Genomic DNA, 21,055 nt, shown 5'->3' on the forward strand with positions numbered 1-21,055 from the left:
TTAAAATGACATACAGCTTCTCAGTTTCCTAGTAAAACTCTTATAAAGACCCAGACAGTCAAAGCAATCCAAAAGCAAAATAAAGTTAGATACCTTACTGCCTTCATAAACTTCAACTCACTTCAGAAAAAATGAGTTACACTTTATAGGCTGCCATCCCATATCCACCCAAAGAGCCATTGCTTTGAGACAGTCAGTCACGCAGAGGTGAGGAGATATTTATGTTGAAACCATGGGTGTTCTTCTTGCTGATTTCCCCTGTCAAAAAAGGGTGCTTCTAACTATTCGCTGGACTTCTTCCATTTTTGTTACTTGACTTGGGATCATGACAGTACATAATTGGAAGGAATGATTTAGGATTATCTAGAAAATGTTTGAAAGCACTATAGAATCACACATACTGCCAGTCAACCCTTTCAGTGGTTCTTTCTAAAATAGGCCTACTGGCAGCATATTTGGCCTCAACCTAACTAATATTGAGGAGATGACTTGTGGGCATTTACTCAAACATACCTCAACATAATAATGGGGATATATGACAGACCTGACAGCCAACATCATACTCAGTGGAATAACCAAAAACTTTTCCTGTAAGATCAGGAACAAGACAAAGGTGTCTAGTCTTACCACTGCTATTCAATAGAGTATTGGAAATCCCAGCAAGAGCAATTAGACAAGTAAAGGATAGAAAAGGTAGCCAAACTGGAAAGCATTAGTATTCACATGCATAGAAATTTCCAAAACTCCAATAAAAAGATGTTAGAAATAATAGATAAATTCAATAAAATGACAGGCTACAAAGTTAATTTATTAAAAACCTGTTATATTTCTATCTGCAAGTAATGAATTAACAGAAAGAAAAATCAAGAAAACAATTCCATTTATAGTCATAACAGAAAGAACTAAATACCATGGAACAAATCTAGTGAGGTGAAACGCCTGTATACCAAAAACTATAAACCATTGTTGAAAGAAATAGAAGACATAAATAGATGTAAAGATATTTTGTGCTCACGGATTAGAAGAATTAGCATCACCAAAATGTCTGTTACCTAAAGCAATGTCAGATTCAAGGTAATCCCTATCAAAACCTCAGTGGCATTCTTCACAGAAATAGCAAAACAAAATATCATGAAACTTAACTTGGAACTGCAAAAGTTCCTGAATAGCAAAAACAGTTCTGAGAAAAAAAAGAATAAAAATGCAAAAAAATGGAGTTATTATGTGCTCTGACTTCAGACTATACTATAAAACAATAATAATTAAAACAGCATGGTATTTGAAATAAAAACAGACATGCAGAATAATGGGACAGAGTTGAGAGCCTAGAAATAAACCCACACATATGTGTTTGGGGACTCAACTCCCACAGCAAAGGAAGCAGAAGCAAAAATAAACAAATGGAACTATATTTTAAAAAAAACAAAAACTGCACTCTAAAAGAAATTATCATCAAAGCTTGATAACAGGAAAACAAACAGCTCAATTCAAAAATGGCCAAAGGATTTGAACAGAAACTTCTCCAATGCAGAAATACAACTAGCAAAAAGACACATGAAAGGATGCTCGACAGTGAAGGTGATATGAAAAGAACAATGAATAATGTTAGATTGTCTCTTATTTTTATTTATGTATCTATTTACATTATTGTTCATTTTACAATGTTTACTTTCCCTCCTTCCCCACAGGTCAACACAACAGACCCCCACCCCACATTCCTCCCACTTTCTGATCCCTTTCTGTCCCCTTCCCCTGTAGGATATCTCGGTTTATAATTATGTATTTTGTATTGTCTTTTATTAAAAAGCAAAATTCATAAATTTGACAAGTATCTGGAAATCTTGTGAATGGAAATGAAAAATGGTTTAGCCATTGTGGAAAAACAATTTAGTAGCTTCTCAAAGTTTTAAATTTAGAATTACCACATGATCCAGAAATTCTACTTCTATGTATACAGACAAAAGAATTGATAAATATCCGAAGAGATATATCGATTATCTTTGGTGACATTATTCACAGCAGCCAAAAAGTGGAAACAATGAAAATTGCTAGAAAAATGGCCTCCAAAGAATCCTTTTATCTTCAATGATGACTTAAGATGGACTCAACCTTCCTTTTATTATTATTATTATTATTTTTTATTTTTTTAATTATTACAAAAGTTTATTTTTACATCATTTTGCACATTTTTTTTTTAACCTTCCTTTTAAATCACTACAAAGTACGCAATCCCTTTTCTTCCTGCTACTTCAAAGTTCCAAACAGAGACTTTGGACCCCCAATTAACATTTTATTCTTTAGAAAAATGATCTCCTAGTTATTTTCTAGAACAGCATTTCTGGCTATAGGCTAAGATATAAAGCTATTGCAGCTACCTCTAAAGAAATTGGGATGAACAGCCCTATTAATAGAGTGTCCCTGTGTAAATGTGACTGATAAGAACTTAACCCAGCAAGTATCTAATGCAAAAAATGGTCACCTCACTATATTCACTATAACTGCATTCCCCCCAACATCACCCTAACCTCACCCCCAAGCCTCACTTCTCATTAAGATAAGGAATTAAATGGCCCTCCCTGGTAGCGCAACGGGTTAGGACACAGCACTGCAAGCTGGCCACAGTCGCTTCAGTGCAAGTTTGATCCCTGCCCCAGAGGTGACCCACATGGCACAGCAGATCTCTCCTGTCTCACCTGCTGCTCCCCTCAGCATTGTACTTTGTTGATCTGCCTGTTCTGCTCCCCACTCTGTCCCTGGTGAACCCTCTCACCACCCCTGAACCTCTGGCCTATACCCCAGTTCTGTATGCACAAATAAATAAATAAATTTAAAAAGATAAGGAATTGGATACTAATTGGGACAAATCCTTCACATCTAAACACATTTCACTGCCAAGTATCATTTCTGTTCTGTGCTGTCATTGATCTGGAATCACAGCTACACTAGTTGTTAAAATATCAAAATATGTCCATATCAGTGAGCAAAGAAATCCAGCATCTGAGAGGCCAATGCCTTGGGTCAGCAGAGTCCATATATTTCCTCCTAGTTCCCCTGATTGGTAACTGTCTATGCTTCAGCAGTTAGAGTATTTTGACTGTCACTACTGCTCACATTTATACAGCAAAAGTGTTAATCAGTTATTGCAGTGGAACCCATAAAGTTCTACATTCCCAAAGGGAAGAACTATTACCCCAAACCACCTTTTAGGATTCTGAGGAAAGAACTCAGGTCCCCAGATGGAATGTGGGTAGAATTTAGGAGAGACTAAGAACTTGGATGAGCAAAATTTACAGCTTTATTTTCATTAAGCGCTGACTAAAATTTAAGAAAATTTATTTTCTTCAAATATGGATGAAGGCAACTAATTGCAATAGTATTAACAGCACCTGAAACATTTTTACTAATAGCAATCACAGATATTTTATATCATATTACAGCTGATGAAGATAACTTGAAATACTATTTACATTCATCACTACTTCTAAATTACAGTAATGATTAGACTAGCCACTATATCTTATTTAAAACGTTAATATGAAAGCACATACCACTGTGTTGTAAATTTGTTCAACATTTTGATCGCTGTTTCAATATAATTGATTTCCTTTCCAATCCTCTCTTTTATTTTCTGCAATTAAAAGCATTGTTCTGAAAAGAGGATCGGTTTTCACCAGAAGGCAGGTAAGCCATGATACCAACGCAACACTAGCAAGATAGCACAAGGTCATGAACCTTCCAGTTGTATCACTTGATATTTGAGGGAGCTTTGATTTCAAGGCTGAGCCATAGCAAAAGTTATTTAGAAAGAAAATACGCCACAACACTAACTACTGTTTAGAAAAATTCACACAATATTCCTGTTCTTTTTTATAGTGACACATGAAATCTAGAACAAAATCAAGCAAGGCAGGAGCCCACCTTCATACCCTCTCCCTCTGATCTTCTGTGTATCTAACTTGACACATTACCTTACGTCAAGTTTGGTGTCAGGAAAATATAGCTCACACCTGCCTGTTAACTTGTTTTCTTTGTAATCTGTTTTCACATAGACATTTAAAGTTGTGTTGATGTACTCATGTCGCCCAAAAAAGTCAGCATGAATGAGTGAGTGACCTCAGTTAGAGTGGAGCTACAGAGTAAATGAATCTTCGCTTCTTACACATTTTGCCATTGACATGGTTTCCGGAGTTGCTGTAACATTGCACCTGCGCGACGCTTCCTGTTACCAGGCCGCATGGCAGGAGCTTAGCGCTTGCTGCCTTAGAAATTACAAAACAGGGGATGGAAGGGGAGAAGATGGGGGCAAATTTTCCCAAACCAAGGCTCAAAACATACAAATTAGTGATGATCATTTCTCTATCAAGATTTTCATGCCCATGGTCTGTTTCCCAAGTTGGAAGATTTAGGAATATTTTTTTAGATTACCTCTTCCCTTTTTTCCTGTCATTGAAGGTTGAGAACCACTCTAAGGAAAAGACAAATTGATTCCCTTCTTTAAACCGTGGAAGTGGCACAGCCTCTCCCTCATTCTACTCAAATTCAATGGGGAGAACGGGTAAAAAGTTATACTGCTGAAAAGAGCAAGCCAAGGATCTAACAGGAATATTTTGAGGTGTCCAGTATTAGTAACAAAATGTGTAAACCAAAACTCCTACATTCCAAATATAAGTTATATATACACACACATCATAAATATACTTATCATGTTAGTCTGGTGTCCTCCTGCATGCTAAATTCAAAACTGTAAAAACATTAGAAAAAAGAAAAAATTGTATTTCTCTTTTGGTGTCTATTTTGGTGAAGCTACAGTCGAGCATAACGCACAGGTGGTTTAAAATGCTTTTCTGCCATCTGAGATCTCGGCTTGCCAGGGTATAGATGGGGATGTCACTTTCGGGAATTGGGCTTATTCAGTGTGTAAAATGAGGCTGGCATGGGTTCAGAGGTTTTGTCTGTGTCTTTACCCCAATTACCAATTTTTTTATTCCTTTAAAAAAATTTAGGCTCTTAAAAGTACTCGAATCTATGGAGCCATGGATTAAAATTACCTGAATTTTTCTGTCAGTTCCTCTAACATTCATAATACCTACTATTCGTAATGTTTCTCCCCCTTCAGTATACATAGGAACTAGTAGTCTATTAAACCATAGGTCATTTTTTAATTCTAGTACTGAAGTAACATGTAACTTACAAACTTGTACAAATGTTCATTTCCTTCTTTAATTAAAGACCTATAATAATTTCATGAGTGCATTGCATCCACACGTTGGACCATATAATACTGTAAAAAAACAATCAAGCTTGTTTTATTTTGCCAATCTGATGTTTTCTGAGATTGTTTTTTACACTATTTGACATTTTATTCATCACATGAGTTGTTAAACAGGGAAAAAAGAGTTAGATAGGGATGGTGTGTGGCTCAGAAGACTGTTCTAATTATGTGTAGTAAAATGAGTAGGCTCTCAATCACATGTAGAGAGAAAATCAGCTCTTGGATAAATGACGAACAAGGAAATAAGATAAAAAGTGTAGGTTTTATGGCAATATCTAGACAGTGCCAATTATTTTGAGATGTGTGTGTGTTTAAAAGAGAATTTTTGTGAGCTTTTAAGTTTGTGTCTGCCTGACTGCTACTGTATCTAATTTTAATGAAGAGGGCAGTATTTGGCAATAAGGAACAGAAAAGGCGAGACCTTTTGTGGACCTGCTAGCAATCAGTGAATATCAGATCACAAGTTTCCCTAGCTTTAATTACAGGAAAAAGAAAAGACAAAATTAGCATTTTAATATAGAAATATCTTAGGGTTTAGGAGAATTATGATAAATCTAATGTTGCCTAGTGAACCAAAGAGGGGATATTACAATAAACTGTCTCCTTAGGAATATTTGTTTAAATAAAGGCAACAATACTTCATCCTTATCTTTTTTGGATAATTATTGCTATTTTAGGCTGTTCTTTGTTCCAGGTTTAAAATACCTTTAGTTTTAAAAAAAAAATGTAATTGGCAGTGTTTGTTTTCTATAAAACTACAAGAAGGGAAAAATTCTGTTTGCTTGGCACTAACGAGATAATTATTTTAGGGTGAGTTTTTGCTCTGCAGCTCCAATACCCTGGTGCCATGGCATCTCAATACTTGGATGCATTTAGGTTATCTCGTTTCAGTTACAGTGCATGAAACTAACTCCTCTTCCATGGCTGAGGTTTGCCCACCTGTCTCCCCTAAAACACCTGCAACATATGTTTGCATAACCCTATAATGCTTTGCCTTTGGGGTCCTGAGAAATTCCCCCAGAGCTTTTTGCTTACAAACAGCTGAGCAATTTGTTTTTCTAATGATGGTTGCTTTTCCCCTAGCATTAAGGCAATAACATATTCACTAAAATAAGAGTCTCATTTTTCATCAAAGAGCAACATTCGACATATTTTTACAACGCTATTTCTCCTTCTGAGCCTTATTTTTTCTCCTTTTCCAATCTTGCATGCTAAAAATTAAGGGTTGGTAACAAGATATTAGGAAAAAGAAAAACATTTCTTCATTTGTCAGATTTTTTTTTCAGGTCAAATATTCATTATGTTGTAAATAGAAAGCAATCTTTCCTATTAAACAAGTGCTATAGGAACTTTATCAGTTTGATTTAATGTAAAAATTGTAACCAATAAACTATAAAAATGGTAATACTTTGGACGTATTGCAGGAAATCACTAATTATTAGAACCTCTGGCAAACATACACTATAATAATACCATAGTGTACTTTTACAATTTTTAAAATTATAAATGCTTGTACTCCTGAGAAATAAGTCAGCCTTTGCCTCATGTATGGGATGAGTGTGCATAATAGATTTTCCTAACTAAATACGTTTTCTTGCTTTTTAAAAATGATAACGTTTGCTAGAATCTACCCCAGAATTTGTGTATAATTATCAAAAGTATGAAACATCACTTTACCTATTTGTTATCATGGATTTCAAGTCATCAAATCCGCTTCCAAATTCGTCAGTGGTATCAAAAGGTGGTTCTAACTTACACTTCTTTGATCTCGTATCAAGCCCCGGAGCCTGTGCTGTGCCCAGAATGTTTATTATCTCCTCTAATTCTGACCACAGTTTGCAGTGAGAAGAAAGCCAAGGGGGTGACTGACCCCCACCGTGGCTCAGATGGGGGTGCGCTGAGCAAGGAGCTGAGCCCCGCCTCCCAGAGGGCTGACCCGCCTGTTTCCGAGGCAGTGAGGGGAGCTTGTTTGACCTTAAGTCCTTTTGCTTCCTCTCTTCTCAGCTCCTACAGGTTCATTCATAAATTAGGTGGGGGATCACTGGAACTGCTTTTCTTTGGCTCCTGTGTTTTTAAATAGCCAGCCCTTTTCTGTGCTTTTCAAAGCAGAATAACTGAGCTCTGCCGGCTCTTTTCCTCAGGAAAAGCAGAACCATTCAGAAGGACATAATCTTCTTCAAGTGAGAACCACAGGAAATAGGGAATCAATCCAGAAAGTACTATTTATACTGACCATTTTTGGGCTAAGCTTGATTTTACCAAGCTTAGAGTAAAGAAAATTGCCTTGTACCATCTTGTAGTTAATCGTACTAAGGGTGAGTTTAAGTGTGTGTATGCTACCATAACGCAATGATTTCGAACCTAAAATACTGAAATATTACCTTGTCTTACCTTGGGGTTCAGATAGTAAAGAGAACTGATTTCCATTACAGAGTAGAGTTGGTGAGGGGTGCCGCACCCCCAGCAAAAGTCATGCTCAGTAAGGGATAGAGTGTAAGTCCCCTGCAATGACCTAAGGGAGCAGCTTACTATTATATAACAGACCTCAGACAAGGGAACATCCACTGTCATGGAATAGGTAGATGGATTTCGATCTGTTTTCTCTCATAACAGTATTGACTGTTACCATTTAAGCACTATTTGTAAATGGATTTTGCAATCATGCTCCATGAACAAAAGCTTGTTCTGAAAAATTCGGAGTGGATTGGGTCTTGCTCTGTTTTATTTTCCTAAAGAGTTTCCTTTCCTCTAGGACACTTTGTGTCTACTGCCCTAGGTTCTGCCCACTTTACTCACTTAAAGTCCACAGGCTTTAAACAGTCTCCCCAAATCTAGCCTGTCTTTGCATGGATGGGATTTTCAGCTTTCTTATATTGCTGTAAAATAAAATGCTGAGGAGAAAGCTTTAAGATGAGCTCCAACAACTTGTTAACAGAGTAGGCTGAGTGGCACTTGGGAAGTCAGCCAGCTGCAATCATTCCAGGTCCATCTGCGTTGGGGTAGGGAGGTCACGGGAAACCCGGGTGGACTGAATTTCATGATTCTGCATCTTCACGGGTAGTTATATAGACCTCCCAGGTCATAGCACATTAAGGGTGTTCTTCTATGCACAGACCAATGTAAGTTAAGATGTGATTACTATGTTGCTGTCTTTTTTTCCCAAAGAAAAATTTAGCAACCCAGAACTTTCCTTAATGCACATTGGTTTGGAAAAGCCTATAATAGTTGAAATCGTGACTGTGTGAAAATATATTTAAAAAATAATTAACTTCTCCATTCAGACAGAATGCTGAAGTGGCTAACGTCGTATGTCCCGCACAGGGAAAGCTTACAACTAGCCCAGGCTTTCGTTTTGCTCTCAGATACAGGGGTTTTCGTGTGTGGAATTCTAACAGCTCTTTTATTTTAGAGGAAATTCCAGTTCTTCAAAAATTTTATTTTCATAAAATTTTATTTGGAAAACTTTTAAAATTAGAAAAGCAAAAATGACTTTACTTTTAAAATGCTTCAGTTGCATGAAATCAGAATTCTGCTCATTTAATCTCATCCCCCTAAAGAATTCACAGTTATCAGTTTGATACATCATTATGTCAGTGAAGATTGTTTCACAGACTCTTGAATTTTTGAGACCCTTTTTTAGAAAAAGATTAAGAGAATTACAGGTAAACTGAAGAAGCGTAGCACTGAATGGTAGAGAGCTTCTGTGCCCTGTTCCTCCCGTGGCTGTGCGTACTGACCTTCGCAGCCACTCGCTGGCTTACACACATGTCCGCCATGTAGTTCTGTGCTGTCCATTCCAGGAGCCGCCACCTGCACCTGGCTGTGGAGCACGTGAAATGTGTCTCGTTCAAACTGAGATGTGCTCTAAGTCTAAAACGCACGTGGGCTCTCAAAGACTTGGTGAAAAAGAAAGAATGTAACAGATCTCAGTACTTTTCATAGTACATATTAAAAAGCAATATTTTAAATATAGTTAAATAAATAAAATAAATTGCATGTAAGTTCACTGTTTATTGTGGCTGCTAGATAATGTAAAGGGACAGATGAATCTTGCTCGTGTGGCCTACATTCCGCTGCTCCTGAGCAGTGTTATTCCAGACTGTCGTCTACATGTCAGCTTACTTATATTTTAGTGCTGGCATCCTCCTCTGTTGAATAGCTTTGAACTCTACCCTCTGATTTTATTTATCTTCGATTCCAAATGCTGTTTTTCAACATCATCTTTTTGATTCTTTTTTCTTTCCCTATCCCAGTACGTGGTATTTCAAACTGCTGCTTCTTCCTTTGATACTAGTAAGTCTCCTCGGAATTTAAATAGGCTTCGTTCAGTGAAAGCAACACTTGAGTCTCATTCATATGTTCACGTTAAATCATTATTGCTAATAATGACTTTAAGTGCTCAGATAGATAAGCACTTGAGTCTTGAATTGCTTGTCATTTCTTTATAAAGATGTTTCAAGGAATTGCTCCATGCAGTCCCTTCTTTCATTGTTTTCGGGCAAAAAGTAACAGAATCCTTTATTAGTTTATTAGAAGGCAGAGAAGAAAAACCTTTTATTTTAGGAAAAACAAAATGTGTTTCCAGGTACAGGGAATAAAGAGCAAAATCAGTCATGAGTGATAGTCTTAGAAAGTTCTTTTTTTTTTTTTAAATAAATCATGAATGCACTGGCAGCTTGCCAGCGCTTTAACCTGTATTTTATTTTCCCATTATACTTGGGTCCAGGTTATCATCAGCTACCGCGAGGAAACCTATGTAATTCCTAGAGAGAGAAAAGTTGCTCTGTTAGACTTAATAGTATGGTAGTCACGGAAGCATCAGTTATCTTCATCAAGGCAATTCACATTTGATTATTGTAGAACTGTGTTGAATACCAAACCAGAGGAGTAGTAGCTGGAGCTAAATCAAGGGATTGTCATTTTTGTCAGATGATTAGGGCTGACTTGGAAGAGATATGAAAGGGTTGAGCCGTGTAAATACTCTCTTCAGCAGAAAAAGAAAAGGTCCATCATGACCGTTAAGACGCAGCTTGTTAGCTTGATGAATTTCAAACTGTTGAACCTTAGCAGTTACATACCCTGCCTGTGTGCAAATGTATCAGTGCCTTGGGATTAAGTCTCCAAGGACTGATAGCAAAGCATATTGGTAATTTTCTATTAAGATAAAATACAGCCATTCTGTGTCTAAGAGAGATCTCTCAAAAGACAGCACTCTGCTTCAAAGTACTCATTATTAACCTGAATTACACACTCCATGAAATAGAGAAACACAGTTATGAGTTTTTAAAAATTCTGAATGAAAAATATATTCATGGTATTTATGATTAGGGATGATGGTATTAATTTGTTAAGTTATTAACACGTTACGTTTTTAGAAACTGAAAGTGTACTTAATTATTTGTCTGTGAGGGACTTGATACGACTAATAGATACACTAATAGATACACTGAATAACAGCAGCATATTTAAGTAGACATAGCTGACCTAATGATAAAATACATTGCATACATTTCCGCAATGTGTGGCAATACTGTTAAGTGGCAGAAAGGGCAGTCTGGGGTCGCTGCTGTTATGAAAATGTGCACGGTTCCGTTTGCGTTTGTGTTGTCACATGCCCTACTAATATTCCCACTACCTGGGCACTTATTAAACTCGTATATAAGAATAGATGACATCGGAATTGCTATGACATAGAAATTTTAGAAGAATTGCTGAATTTTGAAATAACGCATTCATGTTGGGCGAAGAAAGACTCAGGCTGCCATCTAGTGGACATATTTAACATTCTTGTTTTCAAAAACTGACCGTGATTTTTAACTCTGGTCCCAACATGCTGCTTTCTTGACCCCTGTCTGTCAGCCCTCAAGAAGAGATTGTGCAAGTGTTATGTTGCATATGGTTTTGCATTTCATCATAGTTTTGTCTAACTATGTTGTCGAAAGTGGTTTTGAAAGTGATCAAAATCATCAAAAATAAATCTAGTAATAGGGATAAAATCTATGTGAACAATGAAACAAGCAAACAGAAAACATTAAAGCAATTCCAGTGTCTAGTCAGGACTAAGATTGGCTAAGGCAAAACTTTAACAATAAAAGCAAAAGCCAACCATAACAGTCAGCGCCCTTTATTATTTTATGTATTTCTTCTGAGAGAATATAAACCAACCATTTTGTTTATTTTTTTGTTTAACCATTTCATTTTTATATGAATAGGTATAATTTAAGTAGCTTTACACGTTTTGATTTATTATTTTGTTTGGCTTTTTTTACACTACAGAGAAATCCAAGACCAGTGACTTACCAATTTCATCCAAATTTAGATTATTACAAAGCACGGGGAGCAGATCTCATGAACAAAAGCCGGTAAGTCCCTTTTTTATGGTAAAGGTTCTAAGTCAGAGATATTCCTCAGGGACCACCAGGAGGTTTTGCACCTTTGTTGAAAAAAGTTTTCCAGATTTAGCATATCAATCGAAGTTTAATGCATGTTGTGAATTTTTGCTAAATAAATTATCTGAGGTTTTGTTGTTGTTTTTTTTTAAGGAAAATGATATACATTGATATCAATGCTCAGATAAAAAATTAAATAAATGGAGTGTACTTTGTTAAAATTTGAAGTTAAGCAGTTTCATTTTTCTAACACTAATAAACCTGGATAAATTGTGCCTACTTGTATAATCTCTTTCTAGATCCTTACTGTTGATTGAAAAGAGGCATTTCTATAGCATATTTGTAAATTATCAGTAACAAAATTAAAATTGGGCTTCCCAACTGTCTTTAGAACTACATAATAAGCTTATAAATGCATCTTGTGTGTGCATTTGTGATTACATACACAGAAATTTTAAGGGTCACTGTAGGAATTAAAAAACATTAAAATCCTACTTTTAAAAGAAATTAACATTGGCATAAAGGGTTGATGAACAGTTTTGTTCTCTCATAATACAGTGCTCAGATGTCTCAAGAGTTAACTTGTCAAGCCAAAACCATCTCAAATTAGAATGTAATTTCAAAGTTTACTCTACAGTGTTAGGAATGATAAATGCTGCCAAGTTGTCCGAATTTTCTTCTGTAAGTCCTTGCTAGCAGATTCCAGCAACCTAAACATACATTTCTGGAAAACACATCCACGGTGTGTTCTGCCCTTACGTGGAGGGCTAAACAGAGATGTAATTCCTACCATGTAGAAATGCATAGTGGCAGTGGTGAGAAGTTTGCCAAAAGCAGCTAAATTTAAACTTGTATTTTGAACCTTGCTATAATATAAGGTTATTTTTAAATTACCCATTCTTGATAGAAATCTCTCTCGTGTTTTGATGCACTGTGCAATTACGAGACCAGCTTCCATAGCCCCTGAGACTTCGCTGAAGCTCTTTTTTGTTTGTTCATTTCATCTGCTTCTTGTTTCCCAAATAAAAGGCTGGTCCCTATAGTAATTGTGTTCACTTAATTTAACAAATTTCTGAGCTTCTGGCTCTCATTATTCTAAGTCACTGCAGATACCCAGTGAACAAACCAGACAGTCCCTATCCTCAGGAATCTTACAATCTAGTCACTTAGATTTCCTTCCTTTCATGCCATGTAGTTATTATTGTTGTTATGTTTAAAAGAACAAGGTATTTTAGGTATTTTATGTAAGATCTTTCTAGCTAGAGCCTCCCCTTCTCTCCTTCACCCTCACCCCGCCAAGTTACTTTTCACACAGCAGCAGAGAACTGCAGCTTACAGCAGACACACCTCACTTGAAAGCCTCAGACGTGTCCCCTCCACTCATGGACAATCCTGTCTCTTCCTGTACCCCTTTGTCTCTGACCTTACCTCTTGCCACTCCCCCTTTCGCTTCACCCCCAGGAAGATGCTTGCTTGGGGCCTCTGCACTAGCTCTTCCCGCTTCCCAGCGTTCCTCCCACTCCCATCGGCCTTTGCCTCTTCAGAATTTCGATCTCAACGCAAATGTTATCTCAGAGACTCTCCTGCTGACCTTGCTGTCTTCTCCCCAATTGCTTTCTGTCCCACTGTGTCTTATTTTCTTCCCAACAATCATTACTAGCTGAAGTTACGTACTTCACTCACGTCTGCACCTGTCTTCTGCCTTCCTTTCCACCCTCTCATGTTTCTTTTTCTAGTTAATTTTCTGTTCTTGCCTTTCTCCTTTGGAAAAATGTCAGTTTAGCTTTATGTGTTTTCTTTTATGCACATGAGATTCTTGTATAAAGTATTATTTTGATGATTGAAGAAAGTTTTGTCATTATGTCTATTGCGATTTGAAAACTTAAAATTGAAATTGAGCCCGATGAAGCAGAGTGTGTCAAGAAGACATCCCAGGCCGAGGAGCAAGGAAAGAGTTGATAAATGGTACTGGGAAACACGACAGCTCTTTTGTGAAGGTTTCAGCTTATAACCTTAGCAGGTTTTTCACCTACCTTCTAGTTATTACAAGGCTTTTTAACTGAAAAGTAATGGAAGAAAGTGCAGAAAGTGGCTGGTCGATTTTACCACACCACAGTGGTCAAAAACAAAATAAATGGAAACAAAAGGTCAAAAACAAAATAAATGGAAACAAAAGGCAAACAGAAAATGGAGGCCTCTGCAGTGGAAGTAACGGACAAATTAGGTCATTATGTATGGAGAACTTTTGCAGCTCAGTAGGAAACACAAAGTCCTGTCTCCGGAGGCCATTCTGTCGCTCGCCATGCTGCGTTGGACACCCCCTCTTCTGCTTGTGAATGTTTGGAGGCCTTCCGACTTTTCCCTCTCCGTCCTCAGACCTTGGGGCATCTGACCCCGGCTCATGGTTTTCAGACTCCTTCACGACTGGAGGGGCCTTCGTTACTATCTTCAATTCCATCTCATTTCTTGAACTCTGGAGTCAGGCACCACTAGTAATAGTGGGGGACTGCGCAGCATTTCCCCGTGGATGTCCCACCTGCACCTCAAATTTACTACTTTCCAAACTAAGCCCAGGCTTCTACCTCCACGAATCTATTGTTGCCCCATGTTTTTCTTCATCAAAGAAATAGCATGACCCAGCTGGTCAAGCCTTCGGTCTGCCTTGACTCCTTTTTTTCTCACATAGCCAGTCATTCAGCAAATCCTCCTCTCCTGCAGCAAACCGCTGCCCACTCCATGCTGCTCTATTGAGTCACCACCTCGTCGCTCATCTCAGTTCTGTCATCGCCTAGCCAGGTTCCCTACGTCCTCTCCTCTTAAAGACCCTTCACACAGCAGCCAGAACGTACCGCCTCACTGCTCAGAGCTCTTGCATCACTTCCCAGACACTTAGGATAAAATCCAAAGCCATTATAGTGGCCTGCAAGGTTGACCCCACGTGTCCTCCTGCGTCCCCCAGCTTCACCAGCACAGCAGCTGCTGTGTTGATCTGCTGCTCTCCACTCAGCAGCCCAACACTCTCCATCTTGGGGAGCGCTGAGCTTGCTCCTCCCTGTGCCTGGCGTCTTCCCCAAGGACCCACTGGGCACATTGACTGTCCAGCCTCTGTTCAGATCTCATCGCTGAGGAGTGCCTTTCTTAGGCTGCTCTCTAAGAAATCATGGGTCCCTCGATGCACCTTTGTTACTGGTTTTTTGTGTCTGTTTTTGTAGTAACCGATCATACCTCGTTATAATGGCTTAAAATGAATGAATGAGCAAGCCAGCCCAGGTGAATGTGTGTAGATACTATTCATCACCAATTGAAGGACTGTAAATAGAGGTATCGTTGACAATCTCACCAGAGAATTCTTCTAAATCTATAGGTAACCCTTACAAGCACCAAGTTATTCCCTGGGAGTTGGTTTATCCATGACCCAATGCCATTGTAACTGTGGAGCCGCTGGTATGGGCCCCCATTTAGCTCAAGGTCAAAGGTGTTTTTGCCAGGCTGGGTCTATCAGCCACAACTAGCCTGGCAACTACTCTTTTTGCTGTTTAGAGATGATCAAAGATTTAATGCATTAAAGCTGTCACTGAGCAGCAAGACAGAGAGTAGGGATGATCCAGAGGCTACATATATATATATATATATATACACTCAAGGGGAACCCCCAAAAGTGATCGCTAAGTAGAGGATAGAGAAGAGCCAGGCAGACTCCTGGAAAGACAGGGCTAATACGTGCCACGTCTGTGGCGATACACTTCTATTTATGATGCTTCTCCAAATAAGGGACGAGGATGCAGAGATGACATGTGACTTCATGGATAAGAATATCTCTAGAAATCAAGAAGCCTGATTTCTCTTCTCTGCTTTACCATGGATTGCTATAATTAAGTCTTTAAAAGCAAGTGCCTAGGTATTTTAGTGGTAGATTTTCTATTACGTGTGTGGGTAATATTCACTGGGCTCTGATTCTACTTACTTGCAAATTTCATTTTAAAAATGGGAGTTGGCATTTTCTTATGCATTCAACTTTTGAGCTCACAACGACAATTTAACACAAATCTTCATCCAATTTGGTCCTTAAATAACCAGAAATTGCTGCCATAAAACATAAAAGTACATCTAGATTGTGACCGCTTTTTCAGAAAGGCCCATTTAATTGATTTAGGGATCCGTGACTACTGAAATGCCCAACTGAGCTCTTGGAACAGAACTTCATAGTTTTTAAATACAGCAATCTTTTATGTTAAGAGTAGAATCACGTACCTTCTTTATTCTGGCACATTCATGGATTTTCTGCTTTGAAAATGACACAACATAATTTCTTCAAATGTTTGATTCTCCCTGCTCTGCAGAGGTGATGCAGTACTGGCATCATCTGAGCTGTGTGCAGCACCCCAAGAGACAGGCCCCTTTATCTAGAGGTGCCTTTTTACAGGCCTCACAATTGTAAGTCTTCTAACTTGCTACAGCAAGTTCCTATCCTCAGAATTAGATATCATACTTGATTAAATGAGGCCTTAATGGAGAAGAGCCCAAACTTAGTTCCCTGATATCTCCAAGTGTCAGCTCAGCCACAACGTTCTCTGTGCTAATATTTTCAGCTTTCCTCTGCCCCATGTCAATTTATGTGACTTAATTGATAGCAATGAGAAAAGATTCCAGATACTTCTGGAATTCTGACAGGTAGGCCCTCTGCAGAGGGTCTCTCGTCAGGACTTCCTGCATGGGGCTTAAGGGCCAAGGAGACTCTCGGGTAAAGAATTGTTGCTGGGGTTCTGAAAATGTACCCCACTTTGCTCAGCTAAGTTCCACGTGACAAAGGGCATCCAATGTGTTCTTACCCCCGAGAATGCCTGGTGTCTGATAATCTTCTATCTCTTCTTGGGTCAGAATCTGCCTCAGCTGAGAAGCTCTGCTCAGTTCTCTGCTATCTCGAACATTCTGAAAAATAGAGTCCAGGAACCGCTAGGATTCTTCTAACAACTGTAATCTTACACAAGAATATGAACTTTGTGAAGAGCGTGAGCCACATCTTTTTATTGCTGTTTCCTTGACCTGGCACAGAGAACAAATTCATGTTAGCAAAATGAATGGATGCTTTTTAACTTCAATTGTCGAATGACTCATGTTATGTCGGCATCTTGGTCTTAGAATCTTTCTGTTCCCAGGGCCTACTTGGCACTGTTCATAGCATTCAGTAATGGTTGGTTTTATGACTGAGTAAATAAATTTCTCCTGTATAATTTACATTTTATATGGTCAACAAGATTTTTTAAATTAGGCTTTATTATGTTCTCTAAAATAATGAGTTCATGTTTTCAAAAGTATTTTATTGCTAAAATTCAGTAAAGAAATAATAATCTTTTAATACTCCCAGGCCATGAAGTTAAGAATTCCATGGTCATCAATGTTAGTAATTAGCTCAGCAGACTTTTAAAGGACACCGATTGCTGTATTTTTGTAGTCAAGTAACTAAGAGTTCGTGCTAGAAATTCATCTTTACCTGAGATACTCTTTTTTTTGTTTTAAAGAGATTTATTAATTACCTGAGATACTCTTTTTGTTGTTTTAAAGAGATTTATTAATTCCTAACCAATTTGACTAAAATGGTAACACTACCTCTTAATCTAGTCTGCAGCCAATTGATCTTTTTTCTTTTCTTTTTAATGATGTATACTTTGTACTCTACACACAGATCTTTACTGTGATGTGTTTTGACAGAAGATACCATCCAGAACAATGTGGAGTGACTGTTCTTCATCTTACTATATCCCTGGTCTTCCAAATTGACTTACAGATTTGTATTCCTGTGGAAATTGTCTTTTCTAAGACTAATTCTTAGTCATCACTCTCCCTCTGTTTCAATAAGCTAGAAAAACTCACACAACTCAGAAAGGCTATTAAACTCTGGGTTATAGTATATTATGGCAAAAGTATACAGATTAAAATCAGGAGAGGAAAAAGGTTGGAGTAGAGAAGAAAGCAGGTACAAATTTCCTGTTGTGCTTGCCCACCACAACACTTAATTCTCCCAGGAAGGATGTGTGAGAAAGTGTGTGAAGCATGGTCACCCAGGGAAATCTCACCAAAACTTTGAGGTCGTATTGGCATAATATGGCAGGTTCAATAACAACAAAAAGGCTTTCATTACAAATCCCATTGCTAGTATAGATATTTAGTGTAGCCCAGTGCCCAAAGTATATCTACACACTCTTAATCAGGCAAGGTGTTGGAAGAAATAGAGATTCTCTCCTCCAAGTCACCCAAGGAATGTGCAGGATTTGGGGCCCAGCCCTGCTGAGTTAATCCTGGACAGGTAGTCTCTACTATGTTAAAATTTCTTTGGTTCTAGTGTTTTTGTATTTAAGTCTATAGTCCACCTCAAACTAATTTCTGTGTGTGGAATGTGGTAAAAAAAAAAAATTAAGGCCCATCTTTTTTCTATATAACTAGCCAGCAGCTCAGTGCCATTTTGCTTATTTTTTCCCCTTTTTCTTTTGAAATAAATTGAACACTTGATTGAAATCAATTGACTGTATATGTGCACATCAACTTTTGATTGGTCTATATGCTTTCTCCACACTGGCTTTTAAACTACACTGGTCTAATTACTAAACTGCTTAACAAGTCGTGATTTTTAACTACTCCATTTTTGCCAAATTTATACTCTTGCAGTATTTTTGCTAGTCCAGATTCTATGCATTCCCATGTAAATTTAGTAGAATCAACATCTCAATTTCTATAAAAAGTATTGGGATTTTGATTGGAATTGTATTGATTCTTTAATTTGGAAGAAACTGACATCTTAACATTACTGCATAATTTAGCCCATTAACTTAGATGATGTCTTCAAATTCTCTCAATATGTTTTATAGTTTTTAATGTAGACATCTTGTAATTTTTGTTAACTAAAAACAAATAAATCTTCTCCATCTGAATCTGTTCCTTGCACATGTTTTAAAACATGCCTGTCCTTGAACTTTTCCATGGACTCTCACAATCACACATTTCTTTCGTTTTGTCTTCTACATCCCCTGCCTCAAAGACTGGTAACATATACTTAACTGCACTCCTTGTGATGTGTGTGTGTGTGTATGTGTGTGTGAGTGTATGTATAATATAGCGAGAGAGGGAGGGAGAGAGAGAGATTTTCAAAGTGAGGGAAGAAAAATGAAGTGGCAAAACTCCCCATAGGCAGACATATCAAAATTACGCCCTCTCCCATTTTTCAGTGTTCCTTTAACCAGAGAATCCCTGCATCTTTAAAGAGTCTGCTGTTGTGAACATGGGTGCTGACTGGAGAGATTCATATCCCTGAAATATAATGGGTCAAAAAAATAAATTGGTTGAAAACTACTGTTCTAGAAATAGGAAACCCAATATTTATTCCTATGCACATCGTAGGAGAGTTTAATGATTTTATAGACCATGATTAATCTGTAATTGCTTGCTACTTGTGATGTCAGTGTAAGCAGTGTTATAAAGTGCGTTCAGACCCAATTAGGGAAGCCCTCCAGTCTGTCTGCTGCCCTACCTGCTCGTGGAGGCCAGCATTTTATTCCTAACAAGTAGCATTCCTTTTGTCTCACATCATACTGACAAAAATTTACCTGCCACCTACAAATTACTAATAGTCTTTATAGCTTAAAGGAAACAGATGTTTCACTTGAAAGTCAGACTCCTAAGGAATAAATATGAACAAGCTAACTTTTTTCATGTTGTTTTAACTCCATAAAATTGAGAGTTCCTTTAGATATAGTTTGTTTTCTAAGATACCAAAAACCTCACAATATGGCAGACAAATAAGAATTATTTTTCATTGAAGCAAATTTCAAAGTTAAAGAATTTAGGAAGTTAAAAAATAGTTAAAATTTTATTTATTCATTTCATAAAGTTTGAAACCTTCAAATTATAGAAATTGCAAGTAGAGGTTTATCATGAATCAACATTGGCTCACTGGTTAGAATACCTTAAATTCTAGACAACCTTTGAAAATATCCAAATAAAAGACTATGTCTATATGCATTAAACAAATAAATGTGAACCATATTTAATAAAATCTAACTTATTTAGTCATACTGAATATTAATCTACCCATGGTAGGTCAGTAATGATAAACTAAATAACACAGAAATGCAGAGAGAGTTATTGTTTCTAAACAAAACCAAAGTCACATTTTTTTAAAATATATAGTATTTCTATTTCTGACTTATTTATTTAGATCTAACTTAATTAATATTTCTATTTCTAATTAATGAATTTCAGTCATTTCTCCCTGTGAACCTACTGAAAATTTCTTAAATTTTGGTTATTTTAGCTGATCTATCAGGTATCTCTGTGGCCTTTGGTTTCAAATTCAGTCAGCACATATTCTTTTTTCCCAAGTCACAGAATCATAGAATTTTCTCTCTAAAAGAGACACAAATAGCAGGTAACTCAACCTCTTGTTTGAAAGATAAAGAAACAGGCCCAGACAGAATAAACAACTCTCATGGTAACACAGCTCATGGACAGATTTTGACCTAAAAGTGCAGACAGCTGAGCACATCTAGAAACCATTTGAGACACGCTCACTAAGAGGCCTGTGGATGCTGGAATATTGAACTTGAGGTGCATCTGTTCGCTACAACTGTGCTCATTCCCCTCTGTACCCACCGCCACTGGCATTCTGGGTAAATCTGACAGTTTAATACTCAGACAAGAGGAAGCCGTCTTGAAGTAAACTGGTTACTTGTAATAAACTACATCCCCCTCCAAGTAATTAGTAAAATACTTGAGCAGCCAGTCTGTTTTCCAGTTCATGATTCCTGTAATCCTTTTGAAAAGTCAGCACATTTTCCTACTTCTGTTTCCCTGATAGTTAATAAAAATGGGTACTATATTCAGGTACAAATGTACCCACATTTCAAAATGAACCTACATAACAACTGAAATGACAGACTGTTTTGAAAATGTGTGTGTTGGGGTAGTGGGGAGCCAAGGCATTGCTGTAGTCAGATGCAAATGTATACCTTTAAAGGCTTTTCTTGCAAAAGGGAGTGAATGAATGAATGAGCCATTGAACTCTGGGGAACACAAAAAAAAATAAGAAAAGTATAAATTAGAATATAGAGAACAATAATTTCAAATGAATTGAAAACTGATTCTTTAACAAATATATAAATAAGCATCTAAGAAAATGTATTACAAAAAAGAGGGATATAAACAAAGATTAAACATTTCAAATTAGACCTTAAAAAATTGATCCACAGGTAATGAGGAAATAAACCAGGGTGGTTTAGATTATGGAGAACTTTTAAAGAGGTGATAATGTGTTTTCTGTTTGTTTGTTTGTTTGTTTTAATAAAGCTCTAGAAAGACTTTAGAAGTTCAAAGAAAACAGCTCAAGACTAGCAATTAAGAAGAC

General features: G+C 37.3%; 1 protein-coding gene across 3 annotated transcripts in view; it reads left to right on the forward strand.

The window, feature by feature from the left end:
* Positions 1 to 21,055, forward strand: part of TBC1D5 (TBC1 domain family, member 5) — a 365,130-nt gene that overhangs the window by 287,061 nt on the left and 57,014 nt on the right. For all 3 annotated transcript variants that reach the window (XM_012732149.1, XM_004692291.2, XM_012732150.1), the window contains one exon: positions 11,549 to 11,634. In XM_012732149.1, the coding sequence (XP_012587603.1) occupies positions 11,549 to 11,634 (86 nt within the window). The remainder of the gene's footprint in view (positions 1 to 11,548; positions 11,635 to 21,055) is intronic.

The sequence above is a fragment of the Condylura cristata genome, unplaced genomic scaffold (genome assembly GCF_000260355.1).
Source record: "Condylura cristata isolate star-nosed mole 26May11 unplaced genomic scaffold, ConCri1.0 scaffold00033, whole genome shotgun sequence".
NCBI lineage: Eukaryota > Metazoa > Chordata > Mammalia > Eulipotyphla > Talpidae > Condylura > Condylura cristata.